The 25,188-nt window shown below is 44.7% G+C and overlaps 1 protein-coding gene across 2 annotated transcripts in view; it reads right to left on the bottom strand.

Annotated features, from left to right (window-relative positions):
• Positions 1–2,556: 2,556 nt before the first annotated feature.
• The window catches only part of ABL1 (ABL proto-oncogene 1, non-receptor tyrosine kinase), an 80,137-nt gene continuing 57,505 nt past the window's right edge, over positions 2,557–25,188 (bottom strand). For both annotated transcript variants that reach the window (XM_051636674.1, XM_051636675.1), the window contains exons 3-11: positions 24,640–24,935; positions 19,034–19,306; positions 15,036–15,120; positions 14,500–14,677; positions 12,170–12,354; positions 9,954–10,106; positions 9,226–9,315; positions 8,706–8,870; positions 2,557–6,322 (exon numbers count right to left, since the gene is read on the bottom strand). In XM_051636674.1, coding sequence (XP_051492634.1) covers positions 4,626–6,322; positions 8,706–8,870; positions 9,226–9,315; positions 9,954–10,106; positions 12,170–12,354; positions 14,500–14,677; positions 15,036–15,120; positions 19,034–19,306; positions 24,640–24,935 — 3,122 coding nt within the window. In that variant the 3' untranslated portion in view covers positions 2,557–4,625. The remainder of the gene's footprint in view (positions 6,323–8,705; positions 8,871–9,225; positions 9,316–9,953; positions 10,107–12,169; positions 12,355–14,499; positions 14,678–15,035; positions 15,121–19,033; positions 19,307–24,639; positions 24,936–25,188) is intronic.

Here is a 25,188-nt window from a genome sequence, read left to right as displayed (position 1 = left end):
CTTTATTGATGTTTCTATGGCAACATCTTTTCTTCCCCCCCCCCCAGTCTTTTCGTTTATTTTGAGTGTTCAAATCATCAATAAATATGCACTGATCAATTTTACCCTGCACTGGATTTGGGGGGAAGGGTGGGAGGGAGGAAGGGGAAAACGTTCTGGAGTAACGTTGGGTGAGGTAATTCCCCGGCTTTGTCGTGATGGAGGGAAAAGTGGCACTATTTGCTGCTGGAAGGGAAAGGAAACCTGCTCCTGGGCCCTGCTCTTAAGTCGAGGAGAGGAACAGGGTCAGAGCAGCATGATAAAAGAACACATATAACGAGGCACTGACTGAAGTGCATTAACCCTCTATGTAGGTTACTTAGAAGTAAAAGCCAGCGCTTCCCACAGCGCTTACCCAGAGGGTGGGACAGAGGTGGGCTCAGCCTGGTGGCTCCTTGATGGGCAGCTCCATGCCCTGGGGGTGATGCCATCCTTCTCACCTGCAGGGAGGAAAGAGGTCCTGGCAGAGCAGGCACCCCTGGAGCAGCTGGATCTAACATCAAAAAAACAGAGCAGCATTCAGCTCCCAAAGAGGATGGTTTTGAGCCCAGCCTAAACAGTCAAGTGACTTGCAGGGTTGTTTCTAACCCCAAGGCTTCAGGGGCACCAAATTCCACTGCCAAGGCATCAGGACTGACCAGAGAAACAGGTTGATCCAGGAGCATCATTCCCAGCAATCCACCCAGGCTGGAGCTCACCCTTGGACCAGGAGCCCATCCCACTCTGCAGCCAGCCCACCTTTAGATGCAGCCACGATGCCAGGAACCCTCTTTTCAGAGGTGACACAGAGCTTAGGCATATTTTCCTCTCTTTTCAATCATGAAAGGATTAATGCCCAACAAGAAGAGGCTGCCAGTTGGCCCCTGATCACCCTGGGGACTGGCAGCACTGCCACACACCCCAGAGTGCCACTGGTCCAGCAACATCTCCACAAGACAGGATGTCACTCCAGCCCACCCTTAATAACTTTTTTTCTTTGAGAAACAGAGTGAGTATAAACCACTGACCACATTTTACAACCTGTGACAAGCAACTTCTCAACTAAAGGCAGGATGACATTAAAGGAAAACTTGAAAGAGTGAACATTGTAATTTCAAAGACATGAAAACCAAAACAAAAACACAAACACAGCTATTTTTCCCCCAGAACACTCTCACTTTCAAGCTCAATAGCCTTGAAAATTGGAGCGATCAAACTGTTAAATGCATCGATCTGTTAAATCAACTCCTACTGTACTCAGCTAAGTTTAGCCTTTAATCATCTCTCTTTCACTTCCCACATTGCACATCTCAGGGCTTTCCCCAGCCAGGTCAACCAGCCTCTGCCTTCCCACAGCACAGACAGGTCCCTAAGCAAGCAGAGATGGAGATAACCAGGAGTGATTATGTTTAAGGGCAGGTCTAGCTTCTCCAATCCACAGCTGTTCACCATATGCAAGTCTTTATGCTAGAGATGTACATGAAGAGCAGTCTGGACATTAATTCTTGCCAAGGGTCATAATCACAAAACAAGCAGGAACCTCTTGAAGTTTTGCGTGCACATTCACCAGACACCACCACTTGGCTGAAAAGTAGCCTGAGTCTTGCCAAGTGCAAGACATTAATTGCATTTACACCTGCCAATAGCACCCTCCCCTCTCCCCTGCTCATCTTCCTCACATTCAAAAGCAGGCTGATGCCATCACTGTCACAAGACAAAGCTTCTTCCTTGTCCCCACGGCCCAGGACTGAGATTTCACCATCAGAAACTGGGGGAGCTGGGTTACAATCCTTAAACAACACTGAGCAACTGCAGACCTCAGGCATATTTCCATCTGCTTTTGTTTCCTTCTCATCCTTTTTTTGCTCTTTAGCATCTCCATTAATCAAGGCGTGGCTTATTTTAGAGGCTGCTCAGTCCCTGGATACGTTCCTCCCGCAAGGTTTGCTGGCAAGGCCAAAGGTAGCCCAAAACCAGAAAATAAAGATAGGGTTTTTGGAAAAAAACCCCAACATTCTTTCTGATTTTTAGGCAGAAAACCTGCAAAGTGAGCACTGGCCCTGTGGGTGCCACTGTCAAGGGGGAGATGAGTGGGAAGCTCTTTGCTTTGGCTCTGTGCTCAGAGCATCACAGCCAGGTGCCTCAGCCAGGGCACAACTCAAAACGAGGAAGGGAGCAGCCAGAACCACCCGAGGAGAGAAACACACAGGTCATTTCCTAGCAGAGAAGGAGGAAAAACCAACAGCAGCTGAATTACAGAATGCAAACAATTAACAAGAAGGAAAACTTCAAGCCAAATCTCTGATTTCAGTCTCACTGAAGAAAAGTCTCTGCATCACAAGAGGCAATGACACAGTCTTTATTCTGTTCATTCTTTTTTTCTCTCCTGAATTTTCAGAGCCAAACCAAAAGGATGGATGTGGAAAGGTGCCAAAGGATCCTGGGGAACCACCTAAACAGGGAACTCCTCTTCTTGGATACACAGACTAAGGGGAGGTAACTGGGCTTGAAAAGCCTTGCTAACAGACAGACACTGAGTTTTCCTCAACATTGATTTATTTTTAAATATACTACACAAGAGAGACTGGAATAAAAAATAGATCAAAAAACTGAAAAACAGAGAAAGAGAGGAGGAAGAATTGAAAGTCAGGTACAGAAACAATCTGTACTCGACCAAATTAAAGGGGAAACAACCCCCTTAAGTATCAAAGAGATGAAGGACAGAGCTATTTACACACTGTAAAAAAGACAAGTCTACAAAAGTGTGTAATAACAAGATACAAATGTATAATATAGTGGCACAATATGTTATCAAAGTAAAAACAGTACCTCCAGGAAAGAGACAGTCCAAGGGTTGTTTGTTTTGTTTTGTTTTTTTTCCTTACATTTTTCAAGGCAGTCTCAAGCAGATGTGTGTATTTCCTTCTGAACATTTGTCATGTGTTAAAAGTCACAGCTGTTGGTGAGGGAGAGAAGTGGTGTGAACACACACGAGTGAACTACTAGAAAATCATACACAAAAACAATTCCAAAGAGAACAGAATAAAATACAATTGAAGGCAATTAGTGTTTAAGATACACAAGAGGGGCCACAAGAATTACAGGGGGACAGGACATGGAAAATGCTTTTTTCTCTTGTTTGGAACTGTTAAGAGGAGTTAAATTGCACTGTTAATAGCCCTAAACCTTGCTCTTTCACTATTGTCACAAGTCACAGTTAGTTCCCAGTTGTGCTGCATTAGTTGGGAAGGTCACAGGACCTTGGAAAGGAAGCCCAGGACTCCTGCTGTCAGGGTTTGGTGGCACTTTCCTTGGGAGCTGCACCCAAGAGAAGTGTCTGCAGTCTTCACAGATCCTTGTTTGATGCTGGATGAAACCACACATGAAGGTAGTGATAGTTTTAACCCCAAAGTACTGGCATCCAAGCTCCTCACGAGGAGTCAGTCAGCCCTGGAATGGGAAGGGAGGGACTGCAGCCCCCCAGCACACAGGTCTCTGGAGTACAGGCCCCATCTCTGCCCACAGAACAAAAAAGTCTGGAAATTCAGCTCAGAAACAGCCATTCTCACCCATATGCGATGGGCAAGCTCAGCTGGAACACCTGCTGGAGGCACAGTGGTATCTCTGGACTCATCCCAAGCTGCTTCCCCCCACTGCTACCACCCTCCTGTCTTTCAGGGAGTGATGCCTTGCTCAGCACCAGCCACTGCTCCCCAACCTGCTCTGCAGCCCTCCCCCCCAAACACCAGCCCCATGAGTGTTGGATATCACAGGAGTCCTTCTTCAGACCTTCTCCAGTCCTTTGCTGCTGCCAAGGGAGATCTGCAAACAGGCTCCTGGGCCACCATGTGAGTGGGTGCTGTCTGTAATATTTGGAACCCAAGCAATTCATTTGGGCTCAACAAGATTAAGAAATTGCTGAGAACACAGAAATGAAGAGCAGCAAGGTGGAATAATAGGAAGAATTTGGGTAACATCACTTGTAGTGTTCTGTCATTAAAAAAAAGACAACTTGCATTAACAATTTCCCCCCTCCTTCCCTCCCAAGTGCCAAATCTGTTGCATTAATGTCAGGTAAATGTCAGGCTCAGGCCAGGGACACATGCTGCAGCTCTCCCAAGGAAGGCAGTGGGCATATTGCTATTCAAACACTCATCCTTGTGTACAAGGGGGCAGAGAGAGGGGACAAAAACGCAGTAGAAAGTCCTCCTGAGGAGGATGGCATCTCAGTGTCCATCAGCCTGGCTTCAGACTTAATGGTCTGTCCAGAACAATAAAATATTAATAAAAAGGCATGGTGTGACATCAGCATTTAGACTTGTAGTCCACAAGGCAAGAAATCCACAGATAAGGACGACTGCGAGTATATGGAACACAGGGAATCTGAGTTAGGAGGTTGGGAAGTGCCTCTTGAACACAGCCCTGCCCATGGGAGCTGGGGCATCCATTCCCAGTCTGTGTCTTTTGCATGGCCCTCACCTCAAGGCCCCTGCTCCCTTGTCAGTCCACACACGTTACCCCCTCCACAGTTGGCTTTGGCCCATTGTGATTTTTTTTTTTGGTGGTGGTGGGTTTTGTTTGTTTGTTTTTTTCTAACCTGGCTTCTGCTACCTCTGAACAATGTCACTGATTTCTTTCACTGAACTGAGAAGTTTGCTAAAGTCCTGGGTGGCTGCAGGACCACTGCCAGCTGTTGCTGGGCAGATCTGAAGCTCCCTTAGGTTATTCTCCAGCTTATTGATGGCCTCCCGAAAGGCAAATTTGTTCCTCATCTGCTGAATGGAGTCCACGTAGCTCACACAGAAGGTGTAGAGGTTCTTGCCAGCCTCCAGGACAGCACTGTGGCTTGCCATTTGTTCAGAGTTCTTGCTGATGGCAACCCTCAGGGCCTCGGTGCTTTCCAGCACCACCCCTTTAGTGATGGTGCCACTGGCAATCCTCTCCGGGGGCTGCCTGGTCTTCCGCAGAGAGACCCTGGTGGAAATGAGAGGGATGAAGGCTGTAGATGATGGCTGATCCCCGCCTGGGGCAGAGGGTACAGATGAGGAGGAGGCAGCTGGGGTTGCTGTGCTCAGCAGCAGCTTTGTAGAGGACTGTGGCTTTGGTACAGAGGGGATCCCCAGCTTTTTCACACCTTCCCCTGACTGGTTTGGCTTGACAGCATCACTGCTTGCAGCATCTCCAACCTGAGTCAACTGTTTGGATTTTGGCCCAGACACCACATCTGCTGCTGCTTCATGGCTGGGACTGTGAGACACTTTCCCAGGCTTGCCAACGGAGGAGGAAGACAGCGGAAGCGGAGGGGCTGGTTTCAGCTTTGATAACTTCCCTTTGTCCTTCCCTGCTGCCTCTGAGGTCTGCTTGAGCCTCCTCAGTCGTGGCTCCTCAGAAGCTGCCTTGCTGGCACTCACAAACCCAGCAGGGTTGGGTTTGGCAGCAGAACCTTGGTCCATCGTCACAGTGGTACCTAAGGCACTGGATTTGACTCCATCATCTTTGTGGAGCACGTTGGAAGGAAGGGCAGCAGGTTGCCTACGGCCAAGTTTTGGTGTCAGAGTGGGAGGGCTGGAGCCAGGGCTTGACTCTGCATCTTTGAACACATCATCAGTGGTCTCTTCATTTTTCTTAAGCAGCCGTGGAGGAGGGGTCACTGTTCCCCTGACAGCAATGTCAGCCTTGGCCTCATTTGCCCGCTTCCGAGGCAGTGCTGGCTTTTCACTTTTGTGTCCCCCAAGAGTAGAGGAATCAAACTGGCGTCCTGTGGACTGCAGATCCCGAGGCAGAGTCACAGATTTCCACTCTGTGTCCTTTGCTCCGTGGGGCACACAGGAAGCTGAGCAGGACCTTAAGAAACGCTTGCTGGAGTTGGAACTACTCTCCTCCTCACCAGCCACCCCTCGACTGCTGCTCATCGTGCTGGATTTCTTCCGTAAGTGGGGAGATAAAAACCCAGAGTTCCCAGCAATGACCCCGTTGGTGACACCAGCACCATTGCTTGGGCTCTGAAACTTGGAGGGGTCAGCTGTGTCCGGGGGGGGTGCGATGAAGGCTCCATTCCCAGCATCCCTGCACTCCTCCTCCCCGCCCGCCCTGCGGTCCGCGTGGCCGTCCATCTCCCTGAAGGAACTGCTCCGTTTCGGAGGGGTAGGGGCTGTCTTCTTCTTCTTCTTGATCAGGGCACTGAAGAGGTTGTGTTTTTTGTCTTTCGGAAGCAGCTTCTCATCTTCATTCAAACTGCTCTCCAGGGCCACCCTCTCCTTTCGTGGGAGCAAGGGAGAAATAGCAGGTTCATGATCCAGAGGGTCTGCAAGGGAAAGAAGAGAGACTACTGAGCATTGGTTCAACAGCCAGAATAATTGTTTTCTTCCAGGATCAGACCACTGCAGCACCTCCAAAAGGTGCAGGTTCTGTACAGAGAGACAATTTCACACCAGAAGTACAGCCACACTCAGGCCTGGATTGAACGTGGTCCCTAATCCTGCATACATCCATTTCTGAGGTGGTCTCTACAGGACTCTGCTGACAAACTACTTCCCTTGTAAGCTTCTCATTTAAACAACAACACACAAACTGCTGATGTTCAGATTCCCCTCTCACATCTGGAGACTTGTTTACACTTGACACTGTGAAGAAATTAACTATTTATTAAGAGGCCTTTGCTTTAGTCCCTGTGCTGCTGTCATCTTTTGAACAGCCAACCCTCTGAATTAGAAAGACATCCCTGGAACTCATCTCCAGCCCCAGACTCCTTGCTCATTTAGATTCTGATACTCCTAAACTCTTTCCTGAGGTCACCCTTTGTGGGGAACGGAAATAACTTTTTTCACAAGCAGAAATCAAGATGCCCTTCCACAGCTGAACACTTCAGGTCCTATCACCCTGGAGATGGCCAGCTTTGTACAAAAATGGAGGGAAGTGCTAGGAACAGCCTCCTTCAGCAGCTTTGCTCCAGAAGGAAATGATGGGGTGACCCTTTCTCCACTTACAAGAGGTATTTAAAAATTAATAGTGGTTTATAATAAATTTATACAGAGTTCTGAAGGTCTCTGTATTTGACTGACAAGGGGTCTCATTCCCAGGCCAGGCACTTGGATGCCATCCTAATTCAAAAGAGCAATGCCCTCAGGGCAGCAGATACATTCACAGCTCGACTAGGCAGAAAGAAGGGAGATGAAGCAGGGTTATAGGGGAAAAGAAGGATGCTTCTTAGTCACACATCAGTGATCATCACGCTATGGGTAGCATTTTGGGTGAGGAAGGGATTTTGGTTAAGGAGAATGTGAAGAAAAAGTGTTGCACACCTTGGGAAGACAGCACGTTTCCAAAGGACCATGTACAATTAAAATGTCCCCACACAACAACTTATGGGGACCTGGACAACCAGAAGAGCTCTCACAGCATTTTGTGAGGCCACAGCCTTGCTGTGTCTAGACATAGCAGAGCTGAGGAGATGCAGAGAATACAAGCAGCCTGCACTGAGGAACAGCTTCCAACTGCTGGACTTGCCATGGAAACACTGACAATTGAAGGGAAACTGCAATAAAACTTTAATATGAAATATTTTCTTTCACAATAAAGAGTGAAATAATTTCCAGCATAATGTTAAGATCATATTATTCCTGCTGCACTTGAGTGTCTGAAAGCCCTTAAGTATTTAAATGAAGTTATTTTACTTCAAAGCTTGTAGTAGGAGGCAATTTTATTTCCTATATATGGTAAATAATCTCCCATTCTAACTCTCTGATACTTTCTTTTTTGAAGAATTTACATCCCTTCTTTTTCCCCCCCTCTTTGTTCAGATGTACGTACATCTGCTACTGAACCAGGTCCTGCTAGGTGAATTTGACATTATACAAGGGAGTTTAGTCACATGAACACTCACAGAAGGCACGTTCAGCAGGAGCTGGAAGAAAACACAGTATTTTGTTTTACTTCATTTTTCAAATGAACTAGGTACAACTCCACTGTATACACTTGCTTTTATTACCTCAGAATGGAAGGCAAGTTGTTGAAGAAACTGACTGAAAGAGAGTTTAATTTCATAGACAATTCTGTAAATACCTCTTTGTCCCTTGCTGAAATTACATTTGGTACCTGCCAGGAGTAATACTCTTTAGTTCTGCAAGCACAAGCCTGGCAAGATGGAAGTGGAGAAGCCTCCCTTATGGGGCTTGCTAAACCCGAGCAATCGTCCTGCTTTAAATTATGCAGTGTGGTAGTGTAAAGTGGCTTGAACACAGCAGATTACCCAGCACTCAGATGCAGAGGGAGATCCCACTGATAGCTCCTCCCAGGGAATGGGGAGAGGATATGATCAGAGAGCTCTGTGCTCAGGCTCTGGTCTACAGGGAGCTGCAGGCAGCAGCCATCAAGTTCAAAGAACTCCTAGGGCTTCTCTAAGCAACAGCAGGTAGAGAGCAAATCCCTCAGCCAGTTAAGGATTCACACTCTCAGCTGCTGTATCTGGCCCCAAGATTAACAGCCTACCTCTGCAAAAAAATAATAAAAGGCATTCTGAACCCAGGAAAGCAAATCCAGCAGCCTCTCACCCAGAAACACTGTACTGGTACAAAAAGATGGCACCTCTTATCAGAAAAAGCTTTGCCTAGGTGAAGATCTGGAACTGAACACACATTTTGTTTTCCCCTGTATTTCCTGAAGGAATAATAACTTTAATTAAAACTTACCACATTCTCCCTGACCTCGAGCATGTGCAGTCTCCAAGCTCTCGTTGGCATCCTTGCTTTCAGCAGCTCTCCTTGATGTTCTTGTTTTGGTTGGTAATTCTGGGGCCTGGAGGAAATTGCTCACTACACTCCTCATGCCCTTCTTTCCCAATTCCTTCTCCACCTCTGCAACACACAGAAGAAAAATAATCACTACAATCAACTAAAGATTAAAAAAAAAAACACAACACACCTATTGCACACTTCAGAGTTAATAGCACAAAAGAAAAACAAACAACATAAACTGGACGTTCCTTGAGGTTGTTCAGTCATTTGGCCCTTTAAAATCAGATGTTTGCCCAGAACAAAGGCCAGATGTAAATACACCTCTGATTTCTATACTGTTTATACCAGGCAGCATAACTTAAGACTGAGGTCCACTGCAAAGCAGCTTATGAGCAACACGCAGAGTTAAGGATACAGTTGGTTGGCCCTTTTCCCCACCCCTGGAATTGGTGGTCCAAGAGGGACTCAGACCTACCATCGGATATGCTGGATTCCTGAAACATCGTTTCAAAGGCCTGATGGATCTCAGCAAAGGAAGGTCTATCAGAAGGGCTCCACTGCCAGCCTGAAAGAAACCACACCACCACTGAGAACTGCCCACCAGCAGCAGTCACTCAGTACACTGCACTGGGAGCAGCTACCTATTGCAGTTGCCTTTTCCTAAAATGAGTGAGATAAAATACTGACATGGAAACCTGACAGGAAGGGTGCTGGGTGTCTGCAATGATCACTGAGCCAAAGTGGTTGCAGACACACAGCACCCTATAAATCAGGTTTCCATATCAGTATGTAACAGCAGGTGCTGAGCACTGCTGGAAAAAAATGAATCACACAAAGTCACCTACCAAAAGGCCACAGTGGAAGAGTAACAGTCAGTCCTGTAAGAAGCCTAATGAAGCTTCTGCTTCATCCTTAGAGCACAACCTTTCTTTAAATTGACAGGAAAAAGGAGACAAAGAAAACATTGAGATGAACAACAAATCTCTCCCCCAAGCCCATGTGCTCCCAGTAGAGAAGAAGGGCTGGTTTCACAGTGTGTCCATCCTCTGCAGAAAGCAGTTTTAACGAAACATTTTTACATCTCCTGCATCACACCTCCACTGGACCTGGCAGGAGGTTTGCTGCATGTGGCCAGAGCCTGACACTTTTATTACACCTCTGCAGAGCTAAAAAGCAGCATTTACAGGACTGAGGAACACTTACATGCTCTCATGAGCTCATAAACTTTCTCAGGACAGCCTTCAGGGCGCTCCATACGATAGTCTTTCTCCAACAGCTCATAGACTTGAGACAGGTCAATCCCAGGGTAAGGGGACATGCCATAGGTCGCAATTTCCCACAGCAGAACACCAAAGGCTGCAGTGGAGAAGAAAAAAAGAAGAAAAAGGGGGAAAAAAAAAATCAATAAGCTTTGTTTTCATCTTAAATTCAAGAGGATGTTCAGTGGGAGTAGTCAGTGAACAGTGCTGCACCCTTAAACCAGCTGTGGGTGGCTCAGATCCCATGCTCAGCAGCAGCTTAAATGTTAAAGAAGCATAACAATCCCCTTCGTCAGCACAGACAAGTCTCCTGCGATATGACAGGGTAGAATTAGACTAATTTCCAATGTATCAGTTGTCTCCAACCTGAAAGCCTTGAGATCCTTCAAGTCCTATTAAAGGCACAATTAAGAGACTTCACAGTGGATTAGCTGAAACTGTTTCAGTGCTGCACTGCAGTCTCTCCCCGAATTTGACAGTTCCTCTTATCTGCAGCCTCTCCCTAGAGGACTTGCACATTTTAATAGCTCAGTGGGTTTGGGGTGCCCTTGTTCAGCTGCTGCATGATCCAGAGGGGAAACCTGGGAGGCAGCTGTGAGAGGAAAGTTTTAGCAGTTGTTGCCAACAAGACAGGGTAAGGGTGAGACATCCAGGTCACAGGGAAAGCTGAACAGGAAAAGGGAGGGTACAAAAAGTGGCTTGAAACAGGCGAGGCATTCAAGCCCCTGAAGTTGGTGGGGATGCAGGTCAGGACCAGGGTCAGGCAGCTAACCCAGGAGTCAGGCATGCAGAATGCACTCAACACCAGTTCAGCAACCTGCATGTAATTAGTTCAGTCACCCTATTCTGTTCTTAACCTGAAGAGAAAGCGATTACAATTCCGCATTAGTAAGGAAATCACATCACATTACATGGTAACACCACCAAGGGCAATTTACATTAGACATTTCTGTGCACAATTTTCTTTGATTGCTGTCTTGAGGCAGTGAGGTGAAAGCAGCTGAACTCTGGTGTGCCCAGCAGCAACCACAGCCTGGAGGGGTGGTCAGCTTTCTCCAATCAGATCCAAAATCCACTGCCCCAGCTCTCACTATATGCAAGGTTATGTGCAATCTAATTAAAGACACTCAATATTCCTTCTGGATCTTTCCTCCCCCAGTACTCTACTATGTAAATCCAACAGGGATCCTGCAGCCACCACAGCAATACAGCAGCAGCCACTCAGCAGCAGCCAACACCACCACAGACAAGTCCGTAGCAGAAGAAACACTTTGGTCCACTCCCTGGGAGGATGTTTTTGGTTTTCCTCCTCCATTTATAAAACATTTTGCATCAGCCATCCATGGTTTCTCCAAAACTCCAGAAAACTTCATCACTGCTTCACTACTACCTTTTTTTTTTTTTAAATGCATATATAGAAGATACTTGGGATAACATTTTCCAAGTGCCTTTGGGTCCACATCCCACAAACTTCTATCTCATGTCACTGGGCACTTTTGAGACCAACAGCTACAGCAGAGATATAAAAGCCAAAGAAAGGCTGATAAGAAGTACAATTAGATTTTCTGTGGTCAGATTTGATAGAATGTAGTTTCATTTAGCTAAGTCTACACCCTTATCACCAACACCTCAGGGCTCTTCAATAACCATTTGTCATCAAATTTTCCCTCTGTTTCTCCTCATCTCATTCCAAAGATTATTCTTTTAAAATGCAGAAAGACAAGCTTGGAGCTATCACTAGACAGATACACACACAATTATTTTTTTTAACATAAAATGAACCAAATTCTCACTCTCCTCCTCAAAGTAGTTAGAAAGTTCTGGGTATATAGCAATATATCACTTCATAGTTGTGTCAGAGCTCTTATCAAGTCAGTAGTACTGATACTACCTCCATGCCCCATTTTATACATTTCCATAAACACTACAGTAGCCTTTATTTTCACACTTGCCAACAACTCAAATGAAGTCAGGTTGGCACCCTCAGTGCTCCACTCAAAGACTGACTTAGCAGAGATTAGTTTCTGAACCCTGCAAACCCCCAGAACAATATGGCTCAAACCAGGGAACACGCTCCCGAAATATTTCATAATGTCCTCATTTCACAGCCCTGGGAAGGAAGACTATAATCTGCATTCATTTGTACATGCAAATTCTTACCCCAGACGTCAGATTTAATGGAGAACTTGTTGTAGGCCAGGCTCTCTGGTGCAGTCCACTTGATGGGGAATTTTGCCCCAGCATGGGCAGTGTACGTGTCACCTGTCATTAGCCTGCTCAGGCCAAAGTCTGCCACCTTCACCAAGTGGTTCTCCCCTACAAGGCAGTTTCTGGCAGCAAGATCCCTAAAAACAAGAACAAAAATAGGCAATGAGAAGTCTTTACCATCTCCCTCTTTTAGCAATACCAAGGAAACCTGCTGTTCCCAAAGAAACCTGGGCCTGCCTGTGATTATTTTGATCAGACTATTACACAGATATTATGTAGTTATGTGCATACATGTAAGAGGGAAAGTGATTTTCCATTCCAGCTTTGTAAGACTGTCATTCCAACTTCTTTTTTTTTTTTTTTTTTAATGTGAAGTGAAAGCTTCAAGAAGCCCCCTCACTTTCAATAAAAGCTGCCACCCTCAGGATAAAAATAATGTAAAGAAATGTCAGTGCTCAAGTTATCAATAGCTGAGGATGAGCACTGAGTAACACCAGTGGCAATGCCTCACTTCTTGCCCACCTCTCCAGCACTTTGGTCACTCCAGCCAGCACCAGCTGATCTCCTGAACTCCTTTTCCCAGGTTTAACTCCCAGCTCTGCTCTTCTTCCTCCCCACATTTTACAACACAACTTTTTCATACTATGTTTTGGGCTTTTCAAACCTCTTATAGCCTCTGCTATTGGTTTTATTTTTTAAAAGACAACAACCAAATGAAGCTTTTTCTCCACATTTTTCAGCTGCCTCCACCCTGAGAGATGTGCACGTTGCATTTGCCACTTCACAGGCTCGTACATGCTGTTAGCACCCTCAGAAATGCTTCATGAGTATTAAAAAAAAAAAGCACAGAAGTATGTTTCTCCTAATGTTAGGCTTCTTATAAACACTTTTCCAGATTATGTCACGTTGAACTAAAAATTGATTCTATCAGAAAGCTTGAGTGAGATCTTTGGATATGAGGCAGACACTGTTTTTTCTTTTGCTGCATCTCCTCAATCAGAATAAATCTTAAAAGTACATCTGACTAGATGTCCATTAAATTTTCACAGTGTTTTTGAATATACCTTCTTATCAATGCTGATTACTACAATGTCTGTCTAAATAAAAGCTTCTCTTCATAACCAAATTCCTCCTCCTTCCTGATTCATTAAATGAGGTCACAGCCCAGCATCTGAATCCATGGATAGGAACTGTGACAACACTCTTAAAATAATTGGGTAGGTGGGCATGGGGGTGGCTGATAAGGAAAAATGCTACTATTTATTTTAGATAAATGGGTCATCAGAAATAAGAGGAAATTAAGTGAATGGGAGAACAGAGAAATGGGATTCACACAAAGCAGTGTTTAAAGTTCACATCCTACAGGCTGAAGGGCTGAAACACTTTCAACAGAGCAAATCAAAGGCTGGAAATTTTAATTTGCAGCGTCACTGTTCACTTTATTGACTGATAGAAGCATTTAAACAGGCCTTTCAGGCAGCAAAGGCAACGTATGACTTAGAGGAGCACCTGGAACTTTACACACTATCTTCATATTGTCTCTACAAAAAAACATGTGCTAATTTCATATTCCAGTTAATTGGGCAGGAAAGGTCACACTATGGCATAGAGAACATATTGTATAAAGCTCAGCAACTCTCAAACCTTCACGTAGGATGTGTCATTATATTGCTAGGAGGCCATTTCTACAGATGAAGAATGCAAAGCTCCAGCCATAATTGCAGCACACTTAAAGGTCAGAGCCTCTGAGTTCTTTTAAGACTGCAGAGACGCTTATTAAAGTTAATATGCAACCTGGACAATAGCGGGACCAATCCCTACAGAGTACAGGAAAAAGAGTGAAAGAAACAGGAGAGAACATGGGATAAGAAGGCACCAAGAGGGTGGCTTTGCTGTGAGCACCAGCACACACCCACCAAGCTCAACTGCAGCAGTTTGTAGTGGCTGTTAGAATCAAGGAAGAGCAGTAGTTTATCTGGTCCATTAAGAGCCTGTTACTTTGGGAAGCATTTACATTTAAGGTCCTTGTCCAAAATGTAAAAGTACTGATGTCTTTCAGCTGCATTTACTTCAAAGGTAAGAGGGAAACGTTGAGAGAAAAGCAATTAGGAGACCATCCTGTAGACAGGTTAATGTGCTGTGTCAAAATACAATGCACTAGTGTGTTAAATATAGGATCCCAACTGCATCCGAAGTCAATGCTGTGATAATCTGAAAGGCAGGAAAATAAATCAAGGGGTGTTTTGTGCTTGAGATTCAGGGGTCCCCAGTGTCCTTCCTACCTGTGGATGAAGTTTTTCTTCTCCAGGTACTCCATGGCTGAGGAGATCTGAGTTGCCATGTACAGCAGCACCACAGCGTTCACCTCCTGCCGGTTACACTCGCGCAGATAATCCAACAGGTTCCCATAGGTCATGAATTCCGTAATGATGTAGAAAGGGGGTTCCCGTGTGCACACCCCTAGGGACCAACAAACTTTACAATCAATGTTTGAGAACATCAGTGAATCTTCAGGTTTTGTCCTGTGCAATTTATACCTCCGGAAGGTAGAAATACAGGGCTCACAGACAGAATTAATTCTGCTTGGAATTGGTTAATAAAGGGGTTTAATTTCCTGCTTCAGGCTCTGGCAACTGAAACATTAAGGAGACGAGATCATTAAAAATCATGTATTAGTGGTACAAATTGTGAATTTTGCCAGACAATAAGTGCCTGTATTTAAAGCCTTGGTATGGTAAGCAGCTTATCTGCTCCTTAACATCCATATCACTGCACAAGGGTTTAGTCCAAATCCCTCTGCTTGGTATTTATCACTTACCTAATAATTGCACCAAGTTTGGGTGCTTGATCTCCTTCATTACTGCAGCTTCTTTCAAGAATTCTTCCACCTCCATGGTGTCCTCCTGCAGAACAATGGCAAAGCTTTGGCAAGGACAGCGTGCACAAAGGAGGAACAGATCTTTGTATGAGGGCACAAAAAGAACTGCAAACTGACAACATAAGCCACAGTTCTTTCAAGGTAATTTTCCCCTGTAGCCACATCACAATGCCAGGGAGCTAGGAACGTTTGGTTTGTTGGGGTTTTTTTTGCAGGATTTAAAAAAATATATATTTTAATCATTCTTATTCTAAGGGAGCTTTTTGGGGCAAGAAAATCCATCTCTCTTTTGTGAAGGGCCTCTCACAGGACTACTCAGGAGTTGAAAAGGAAAAATGTGCTTGTTCCTAAGACCCAAAAAAAAAAAAAATAGATGACATGAAATAAAAAAGTACAGAAAAGAAATAAGAACAAACATAAAAGGAAGGATACACCAGAACCAAATGCTCGAAAAGCTGCTAAAATTTGGGCCCCAAGTTTCACTTGGCAGGAGCAAGAAATGCTCCCTCTTTCAGACAGGGAAGCAGGACTGATGGCAGCTCCTCCATAATTGAAGTGTTTCACAGATTTTAATTCTGGCATTTAGAGCCTGACCCATGACGTAACTGCTCTGGGCAGACGTGTCACTACCTATTTGTTGAAGGCCCTAAAGTTGCTTGGCACAACACAAAGCCAAGGAAGACACAATCTTGCTCAAAAGACATATTTTCTGAAGCAAATATGCCCCAAAGGGCCAGAAGGTCATTTCAAAGTGGTGCAAAAATACAGATCTATTCCAAAGCAATGTTTCTTTCTATATCCATATTCTTTTTCATTGGTGGATTAATGTTGACAGGCTACATGGATGAAGTGTTTTAAGGAAGGATTGGAAAGGATTTACTGCTGCTGGTGAGAATGATAACAGTGGGCTGCCACTGTAAGATCCAGCCAGCTCCCTACTTTGCAGCTCAGAATGAGAACCTTTCTCCAACAATTTCATTCAATCATTTACTATTTGTTGCCAATTAGCTTGATTGGCAGCTGTGATTTGCTGAACACATTCTGTCAAAACTAATAGCCCAAAGGTCCTTGTGAGCAGAACCTTAAACTGTTTTCCTTGGCAAAGGAAACTGGGTTAATAATCCAGGTTGCAAAATTACCCTAAATATACATTTAGCCTATGCATGGAAGGTTGCTCCTCTGCAGAGCTGTTCCACTGCTTTAAGTCTCTTCCCTCTCAGTGATCAAATTAATAAGAAGGACACTTACAGAGAACTACTGTCACAATGACCTCTCTGAAAACCTGATCTCATGCAAAGGGCCAAGCTTAATCAGCTTCCACTATACACTGCACAAAACCATGGAGGAAATAAAACATTTCTGGCTATAGCATATTTTCCTAGCAGAGCACAGGCCCAAGGATGGCATAAAGGGACACCAGGGTTGCACGCTGCCTTCTTTAAAACAGGCTTCTCTGCTGAGGAAAAAAATAAAAACAAGGAAAATGACAAAAAAAAAAAAAAGAAGAGGCATTCCTAGTGGATGCAGACTCAGGGTGCAGTGAGAAGTGTGCTGAGATGACCAGCTTGCAATAGTTCAGCCATTAAATGGCCCTCACGGAGAACAAGCTTTGGCCAATGCTGTGCTCCCTCCCAGCCCTGCAGGCACTGCCCACCTCCTGCCCTCTCCATCAACATCAGGTGGAAGAACACAAATTCAGAGCACATTTTCTTATGATAACAGACCCCTACAAAACCTCGTGTGTCCTGTGCAACTCACTGAGCTCCCAAGGATACATTTTAAAGGAAACATCCAAGCAGCAGGACATTGTCTAGCAGTTCCCAGTTAAATCCAACCAAAGAACAGTGTGTGCTGCTCTCACTGCCTTCTCTTGTGGTCCAGTGTTTTGTGCCAGATATGATCTATGTTTAGACACTCAATACAAAACTGAACAACAAACGGGTGTTGAGAAGCTGTTCAAAAAGAACTCAGAACTATTCATATTTTTTTCTCTCCCTCTCCCTTTTACTTTTCCCTCCCCTTTATCTTTCTTACAGAGGTATCTGGAGTAGACAGGGAAGGGACAAGAAGAGTCATATAAAGTTTTAAAAAATATTCTCTCAGAGGAAAATAAAGTGAGTCATTTGAACGTTTGAGCAGAAGCTGCAGAGGGCTTGTTTTCCCCAGTAGAACTGCTATATAAATGTGATTTTAAAATGTTTTCCAAAACTTTGAAGAGAGCTATAATCCCATCTGTCAGGCAGTAGACTGATGGATTTAGGGAAGGTGGATTATAAACTTGCTTTTAAGGATGGGTTTAGTGTGCATAACTGCAGGTTAAAGTGTTTCTCAGCTCTCTTTTTGGTTATTCTTATATTTCCCAGAGGAACATGCTGCTTCATACTACATTATGAATCACTTCTAGTCATATGTCATCAAATATTTATTTGATATATTTGAAACAGCCATGTTTTGTATTAAAACTTCCCCTTATGCACCAACAGATTTTATGGGATAACACACAATTTGCCTTTGTTGATGCCTTTTACAGAGAAGAGAATGAAAGTAACAACTACTGTTTGGAGCAAACTGGGAAACTTGTAGATGCTGAGTATCCTCACACTGCAACCAGAAGCAGGAGAGATCATAGAGATGTTACAGAAAACCATGTTTCGGGAAAGAACTGGTTTCTCCTGCTCATGATAAACAGGCATGGGTTCCTTCAGGTGCATTGCAATGCCCTGAGGTCCCCAGAGCCGGATCCGAGCAGGGACAACACTAGGTGTCACCAGCTCCCTGTGCAAATGGACTCTACTCCACTGGGGAGCAGCATAAGGAATCTCCAGAGCACAAAAAAGGCCAAAATGAACATACTTTCAGCAACCACAGAAACCCAGAAATACTGAGGTAGCTGCTGCTCAGGAGAGTAAGGAAGAAACATTTCCCCCAAAATCAAGGAAACGTTTTTCCCCTGATGCTAAATCATCTACACAGTTCTCTCCACTTCAAAATTTCCATTGCAGAAAACAAAAATAAACAAACAAAAACCCTGTTCTGTTTATTTCTGCAAGACCAAACCACATCCCCATTCGAGGAGAGAGAACGTGGTGTCAAGTTAGCATAAACTCTTATTAAGCAATCAAATGCAATGTGTGTGGATGGTGCCAGAGGATCTCAAGACACTTTTGTAAACATAAATGAATTAAGCAATGACCTTATGAACTCACAGAGCATTATTTGCATTTCAAGAGACAAGGAAACCAAGATACAGAAATCAGGGAGCAGAGCCAGGAACTGAACTGATTATACAGCTCCTCATTAAAGCCACTTACAAATTTTAATATATTTTAACTTGGATACACTTTCCTCCCCTTATATCTTTTGCTAAAATGCAGCTGTGAGCAATTGCTTAAGACTTCCAGGTACACAGGGAGCTTTGTCTTTTGGGAAAGAGGCCACACCAGCCTGTGCCAGTGCACTCATCCATGAACAGCTCACCTTTGCCACACCTTGAGTGTGAGACAACACGGCACTATTCACTTTTCTAAGGTTTAATCTGCTCTAAAGTAAAAAATGTGGTGTTAATGTGCTCCTTTGTTGAGATACAAGTGTTTTAGGTATCACATAAAACCATAAGACCAGGCTTTTTAAAATTACACAGAATCACCTTGGTTAGAAAAGATCTTCAAGATCACCGAGCCCAACCATCAACCCAGCACTGACAAGTTCTAAGCTAAACATACCCCTCAGTACTATGTCATAGACCCTTAAATCCCTCCAGGAATGGTGACTCCACCACTGCCCTGGGCAGCCTGATAACCCTTTTGATGAAGAAATTCTTCCTAACAATTACTCCACTCCAAGCCTACAGCACACAAAGGAAGGGTCATCACTGACCCAAACTGTCCAACCAGGGCTGAGGGCAATGGAGATGAATGGGAATGCTCAGGGGGACCTACCTTTAGAGTCTTCACAGCCACCGTGAGGTTGTACTTCTTCCAGACTCCTTCATACACCTCTCCATACTGCCCTCCACCAAGCTTGTGTTTCATGGTGATGTCAGTTCTCTCTATCTCCCACTTGTCATAGTTGGGAGACACGCCGTAAATCGTGGGCTTGTTGCGCTTGGGCGCCGGGTAGTGCAAAGTGGTGATGAGCCCATCTGCCACGGTGGAATGGTGATGGACCAACTCTGCCAAGGTGGTGAAGCGGCTCTCTGAAGAGACATACAGCTAGGGACCAAAGAGAAAGCTTATTCAAGTAACTCCCAGCAGAGCATTCACACGCAGAAACTACGTTACAAAAATGGTGAAAGCAGTGTTACATCACTTGGACTTGAGCTGCAGTAGTAGGAGCTTCAATAGCTCTGGGAGTAGTTCTCAGGAGAGCAGACCTGAGAACAATCAACACTCACATGGGAAATGCATGAATTCAGGAGAAAATCCATACACTTCACTGAAAATATGGAAGGAATGACTGCAAGTAGCATTAGACTGGCATGGTGCTGCTCAAAATGTCCTTTTTTTCAAAAGGCTGGTCAGTAAAGATTGTGGGATGTTTCCTGGCGAGTAGCGGGTTGTCAGCCTTGGGGTCTTGATTCCATTATTCCTGTTCGGGTTACGACATTTTCACCTTCCTAAATTCTCTTTGAAGCGTCACGAGCAAACTGGTGGCTTCCCTGCTCTTGTCCTAAGCTTCTGCAGAGACTTTGGACAGCTGGTCTGCTCCACTCTTGTGATGGGCATCAGTCAATAGCACAGAAGTAAAATCATTGTCACTGAACGAGGACCTGCACAATAACCTGTATTTGTCGTTACCTTTTCAGCATTTGTACTGAAGATCCATTTTAAGCCTAAAAGCCTAGCAAAGATAATGGACAAGAGACTCCATCCCATCAGAGCTTTGTATTTCCAGTTTTCACACTCAAGCCCCAGCTTTCTGTTAGGCAGGGTGACACACACTTTTAATTAAAAAAATATATTATGCTGATAACACCTGGAGGAGAGAGAGAAATCTTTGTATCAAAGGGCAGCAGCCTGTGCTGGATGTAGCACATAGAAGATGACAGAGCCCCATTTCTCACAAAGAACCAAAGTCTGGCAAGGGACAATCTTGCAGAAGAGCAGCACTGTGTTGAAGTCCCCCAGATTTATGTCCAGTTCACCCACTATGAAATGAGTGTGATGCACTGGTCCTACTGGGCATGTTGCACACTGATAGCTACAATCAAACTTCCCCAACACTTTCGACTCGCTGAGCACACTCCCAACAGACTGTGCCTGTGCAGGGACCATCTGTCTGGGATTTGGGAGGATAGGAAGCTGACAGGGCTGCCAGGCATCCAGAAATCCCAGACTTCAGGTCAAAATCTGCTTCTTCCACCTAGACAATTTTTGGATGGAAAAAGATAATGCATCTGTGAAGCCACAGCAATAAATCCAACAGAAAAGAGAGATGCATTTGCAAGAGAATTTGGACTGAAGATTGGCAATATCTGTATGGATGCTCCTGGGGAGCATGTTCTCAGCCCTCTACCAAAATGAGCTGGATATTCTTTTGGTAAAGTGACTGGACCAAATCTTATTTCAACACTGATTAAAAACCAAAACCCAACAGAAACAAACTCCCTTCATGGCTAAAGAGGTGAAATAACCTTAAAACCAGATCTGAGAACACTAAGTGACAACATAAGAGAGGCTTCTGCAGCTGCATGGCTTGGGTCACCAGCCAGTACAACCAACAAGCCATACTTATTTGGGAACAATTTGTAGTACTAGCAGTGGTATGAGCAGTTGACATGGAACACTGAGGACTAAAATATAAAAGTATGGCTGTAGAAAATTACGCTGAACTCCAGGATAATTTTGAAGTATTAGAGAAGTATGGAGAAGGAACCTACCTTTTTATTATTTGATTATGCCTGATTTTATGATCATCTCATGATCTGGAAATCTCATGGAAATTAGAGATGTTGCATGAGACATTATATGATCTTATTACAGACGAAGAAAGAAGTTAAATAAATGGCCAAAGGTTTCAAATCTGTAGCAGGAAGGGGAACAGAACAGGATCACCCTGTCCAAGCCAGAGGACAAGATTCCATCCCTTAACACACATGAAGTTTTCCATTTACATTAAAAAGCCTCCTCCACTCACTAAATGTGCTCATTCTGTAGGCAGAGTTTTTGTGACCTTTCTGTGATTACATCTCAACACTGACTCCTAAAGGCCTGACTTCCCATTAGCACCCCTAGAAACCAGAGTTATGCTGTGTTTAAATCTTCATCTGGAATGTGAAGCATATATCACAAGAAGATGAAGCAAGGAGCAGCCATGAATGGGCTCACTGCCGAGGCAGCCCAGCAAGTTATGCACACACTGACTGCTCAATGCAACCTCCCTTCTCTGCTGGTCTTGGATGCCAAGCCTCAGCTCAAGCTGCTTGGTGGATAATTGCCCCCAAGAAAAGGGCCTGGTGCGGCTAACTGGGCTCACCCAGAGGGAGCAGGCTCAGCACCGCCGTGGTGTGTGAGGTTATGTAGGGACCTGCACAGTTTGCCTCCTGGCTGCATTGCTGATGTTATTTGGGCAATATTTGTGCATCATCAGACAAGCTCTAACAATGGTTCTGTCCCACGGGGCTCTGCTTGTACAGCCACACACCTGCAGCTTCTGCCACCAGATCTTTCCTGGCTAGTATATTTTATAAGGGTGGTTAAACTGGCCCATGCTAACCTCCAACTGATCCTCAACCTGATGGGATGCTCCCTCCCCAGTCAGAAGACAAAACTGAACATCCATTAAAAACATCCATGACGATCCATGACAGAGGAGTGAGACTGCATACAGCTCAGCCACTGGAGGCTCTGAGAGACTCAAGCAGGACGTGTGTCCTGGGTCCTTAATGCTGACAATAGCAGGATTTGACAAACTGGCTGGAAAAAGCTGTTTATTCAGTTGGGTTACTCAACAGGAGGCTTTGCCTCAAGTACTATCAAGTTAGGAAAACCAAGTCTTCTGTTCCAAGGAAGTGGTTTACCAGATGAGTAGCCACACGGTGCCAGTCAAATCAAGAAAGGTCACTTTTAATACCTTCCTCGAACACAAAAACATTCAAAGGTGGTCCAGAAGAACATGATCCATTAAATAGAGGGAAATAGAGAAAAAATTCCCTGATAATTTGTTTTTCCTTCTAAAATTGTTGAACCATTCAGTATGAATGGTGCTACATACACACCCCTGATCTTCTTCCTAGATTCTTCGTTTTTCTCCAGGAAAAAGCCTGGCAGGGCTGTGTGATGCCCAGCACACCTCCACGCCATGCAGCAGTGGCTCCACACCTCTAATACCTCTTTCTCCTGACAGTGTCTTCTCTTGGTCACAGGATATGACCCCACAAAAGCCACTCATCCTTACTGCAGCACTTACAGATACTAAATTCCCTGGACAGGCTGACTAATGATGCAGCAGGCTGGGAAGGCCCCAGGTGCTCAGGGAGTTGAAGGTAAGAGCTTTCCATTGGCAGAGCTGTGCTCTGCTGCGAAGCAGGTCATAGAGTGAGACACAAGCAGCTCAGAGTAGGGGACCTGCTCCAGGAAATGTCCATTTTGGAGACAGAAAAGCAGGGATATGAACTGTTTCTCTTCCTAGCTCCTCAGCTTTGACAGCCAGGGACGGGGTGCTGGAAGAGCACGGTGTCCCCCAGCCCAGCAGCAGAGCAGGCAGCACATCTGCCACTGAGCTGTCTCAATTCCCTGCCCGCTTGTGAACACAGATTGAAACTGATGAGTTCTAACACACCAGGCTGCAACGTGCAGCACGTGATGCATGGACATAGCAAACTGCCCCTTCTGCACTGGCACCAGGGAGGACTGTGGCTACCTCTTCACTGGCCCCTGCATGAACAGCCAAAGCCCTGCAGCCACAGCCCTTGGTCACTGCGTCTCTCAAGTCTGTATTTCCAGACGCCACCAGCTGCAGATCTGCTGTGGTACCTCATGCTGACCTGCACTGTTGCTCAAAAACACCAGTTCAAGCAACTTTATGGAAAATGGACAGTTAACCTGGCTAAACCAGACCTGAACAGATTACTGTAGCTCTGCAGATCTGTTTTTTTGGGATTAAAAAAAAAAACAGCTCTGCTAGGATGAAAGCCTTCATATGGCAAACCCTTGTGCAGCTCAAATGGAGAACAAACATATGCTACCACATCATGGACACATGCTTATTTGCACATCAACTGAAGGAGACTGGGGTTCAAAATGTTCACATGTGAACACTGCTCATCTGCCAGCAACAACGTGAATGGAAGGAGTATCAACTACAGAGACAGGAGGAGGAATAATATTCCAGAGTGCCATGTAGTCTTCCAAGTTTGCTGCACATCAGCATTTCCCAATGTTGATTCTGACCACAGAGTGTGTCTACATGGGAGGAAAAAGGAAGAACCCAAGTGCCATAACTTGGAAATGCATTGCCTTAAATATGGTCAGAATTGTCTCAATTGCAATCTGTATGCTAGAGCAGACAAAAAGTATTTCATTACTGAATGAAATCTGTTTATCTTCTTAGAGGTTTTAGAGTGATGAGTAGGATGAATAAGAAACACTGTGGTTCCATGTTCTGATACTAAAGATTTTGCTGCCAACATCGCTGTAAGAATAAAAAAGCTCTCACAGGACAAAGGAAAATTTGCCACAGTGGGCCAGTACTATGCTTGATTTTTTTAAATTATTCTCTTCTTTTGAAGTACTTTAATGGCACAGAATCTGTCATCTACTAGGTGCTGGCAAGAGGAGCCTCAGCAACCACACTCCAGCCCACACTTCAACTACTGCACAGGGTAGAGAGACACTGCTTAAAATAGACTAGTTAAAGACAAGATTTTCCAAAATCCAATGCCAGTAGAAATGCTTCCATGAAATGCAAACAAAATATCTTCAGAAAATGACACTTTTGTGCTAACACTTCTCTGCAGCATCCACAAAGCATGGCATTGCAACACTGCTACAGCACACAATGCTCTAGGAAAAAAAAAATAAATGAAGAAACTAGAGACTGGGCCCTTATAAAAGTGAAAGTGCCTACCCGTCTCCAATGATCACGCTGAAATACTGTAGAGAAATCAAAACAGTAATTAAAAATACTGCAGAACAGCTAAAAAGTATTCTGTACTTAATATTTACATGATTATTAGCAACAGGCACTGCCTTTTCTGATTTGGCAGGCATGAAGATTATCTTTTGAACATATGGGATATTAATTCATTTGGCAGAATCTCTTATTAATTATATCTATTACATTCAGCTCTGATGCAACTCTAGTATCTCCTGCCTTAAACTGTTTCACTACTGAGCTTCATTACACTTCACCAGAGGTTTCTAAAGGAATAAACCAGTTTTGTTACAGCCATGACAGTCACAGTTTATTGTAACCACAGATGTTGAATCTCATGATCAGGGTTCAGAACTGCTTGATTCACTTCCTACAACTTCATCATGTGCAGCCAGGGGACAAGGTAGACCAGTAAGGTTTTCTTCCATGGTTTGGGTGGCCTGCAGCTTACCTTTCCATCGGATGCAGTGTTTATTCTGTAGTGGTACACCCTTCCTTCGTATCGCAGGGAAATGGATCTCTGTCCTGGACTGCTCTCGCTCTCTCGCACAAGGAAGCTGCCATTGATCCCACTACTCAGCAGGTACTCGGCAGCGTTTCGTGACACTGGCCCGTGATACCAGGAATGCTTCTCCAAACTATTCACTGGGGTGATGTAGTTGCTGGGCACCCAGCCTTGTCCGTTCTTCGTCTGGGCCTCGCACCATTCCCCATTATGATTGTAGCCCAGGACACGGAGCTTTTCACCTTAACACAAGAAGAAAATATATTTAGACATAGCAAAGCTGGGAGCTGAGGACAAAGACAGGCACCTTCTGGCTAGCATCTTCAACTAATCCACTGTAAGAACAGATATCAGACTGAGCAGGGAGCATGTGTGTTTCTTTAAGCTTCAGTGGACCCCTCAAGGCCAAATAAAGTCACATGCATGCTTCAGGAGTTTGTTAGGCTCTCGTGCAGTTCTGCACCAGCTCTGACACTGCTTGAGCTCAAAAAATAA

Source organism: Apus apus, chromosome 19, assembly GCF_020740795.1.
Source record: "Apus apus isolate bApuApu2 chromosome 19, bApuApu2.pri.cur, whole genome shotgun sequence".
Taxonomy (NCBI): Eukaryota; Metazoa; Chordata; class Aves; order Apodiformes; family Apodidae; genus Apus; species Apus apus.
The sequence above is the reverse complement of the archived record's forward strand: the minus strand, read 5'-3'. Positions and strand labels throughout refer to the sequence as shown.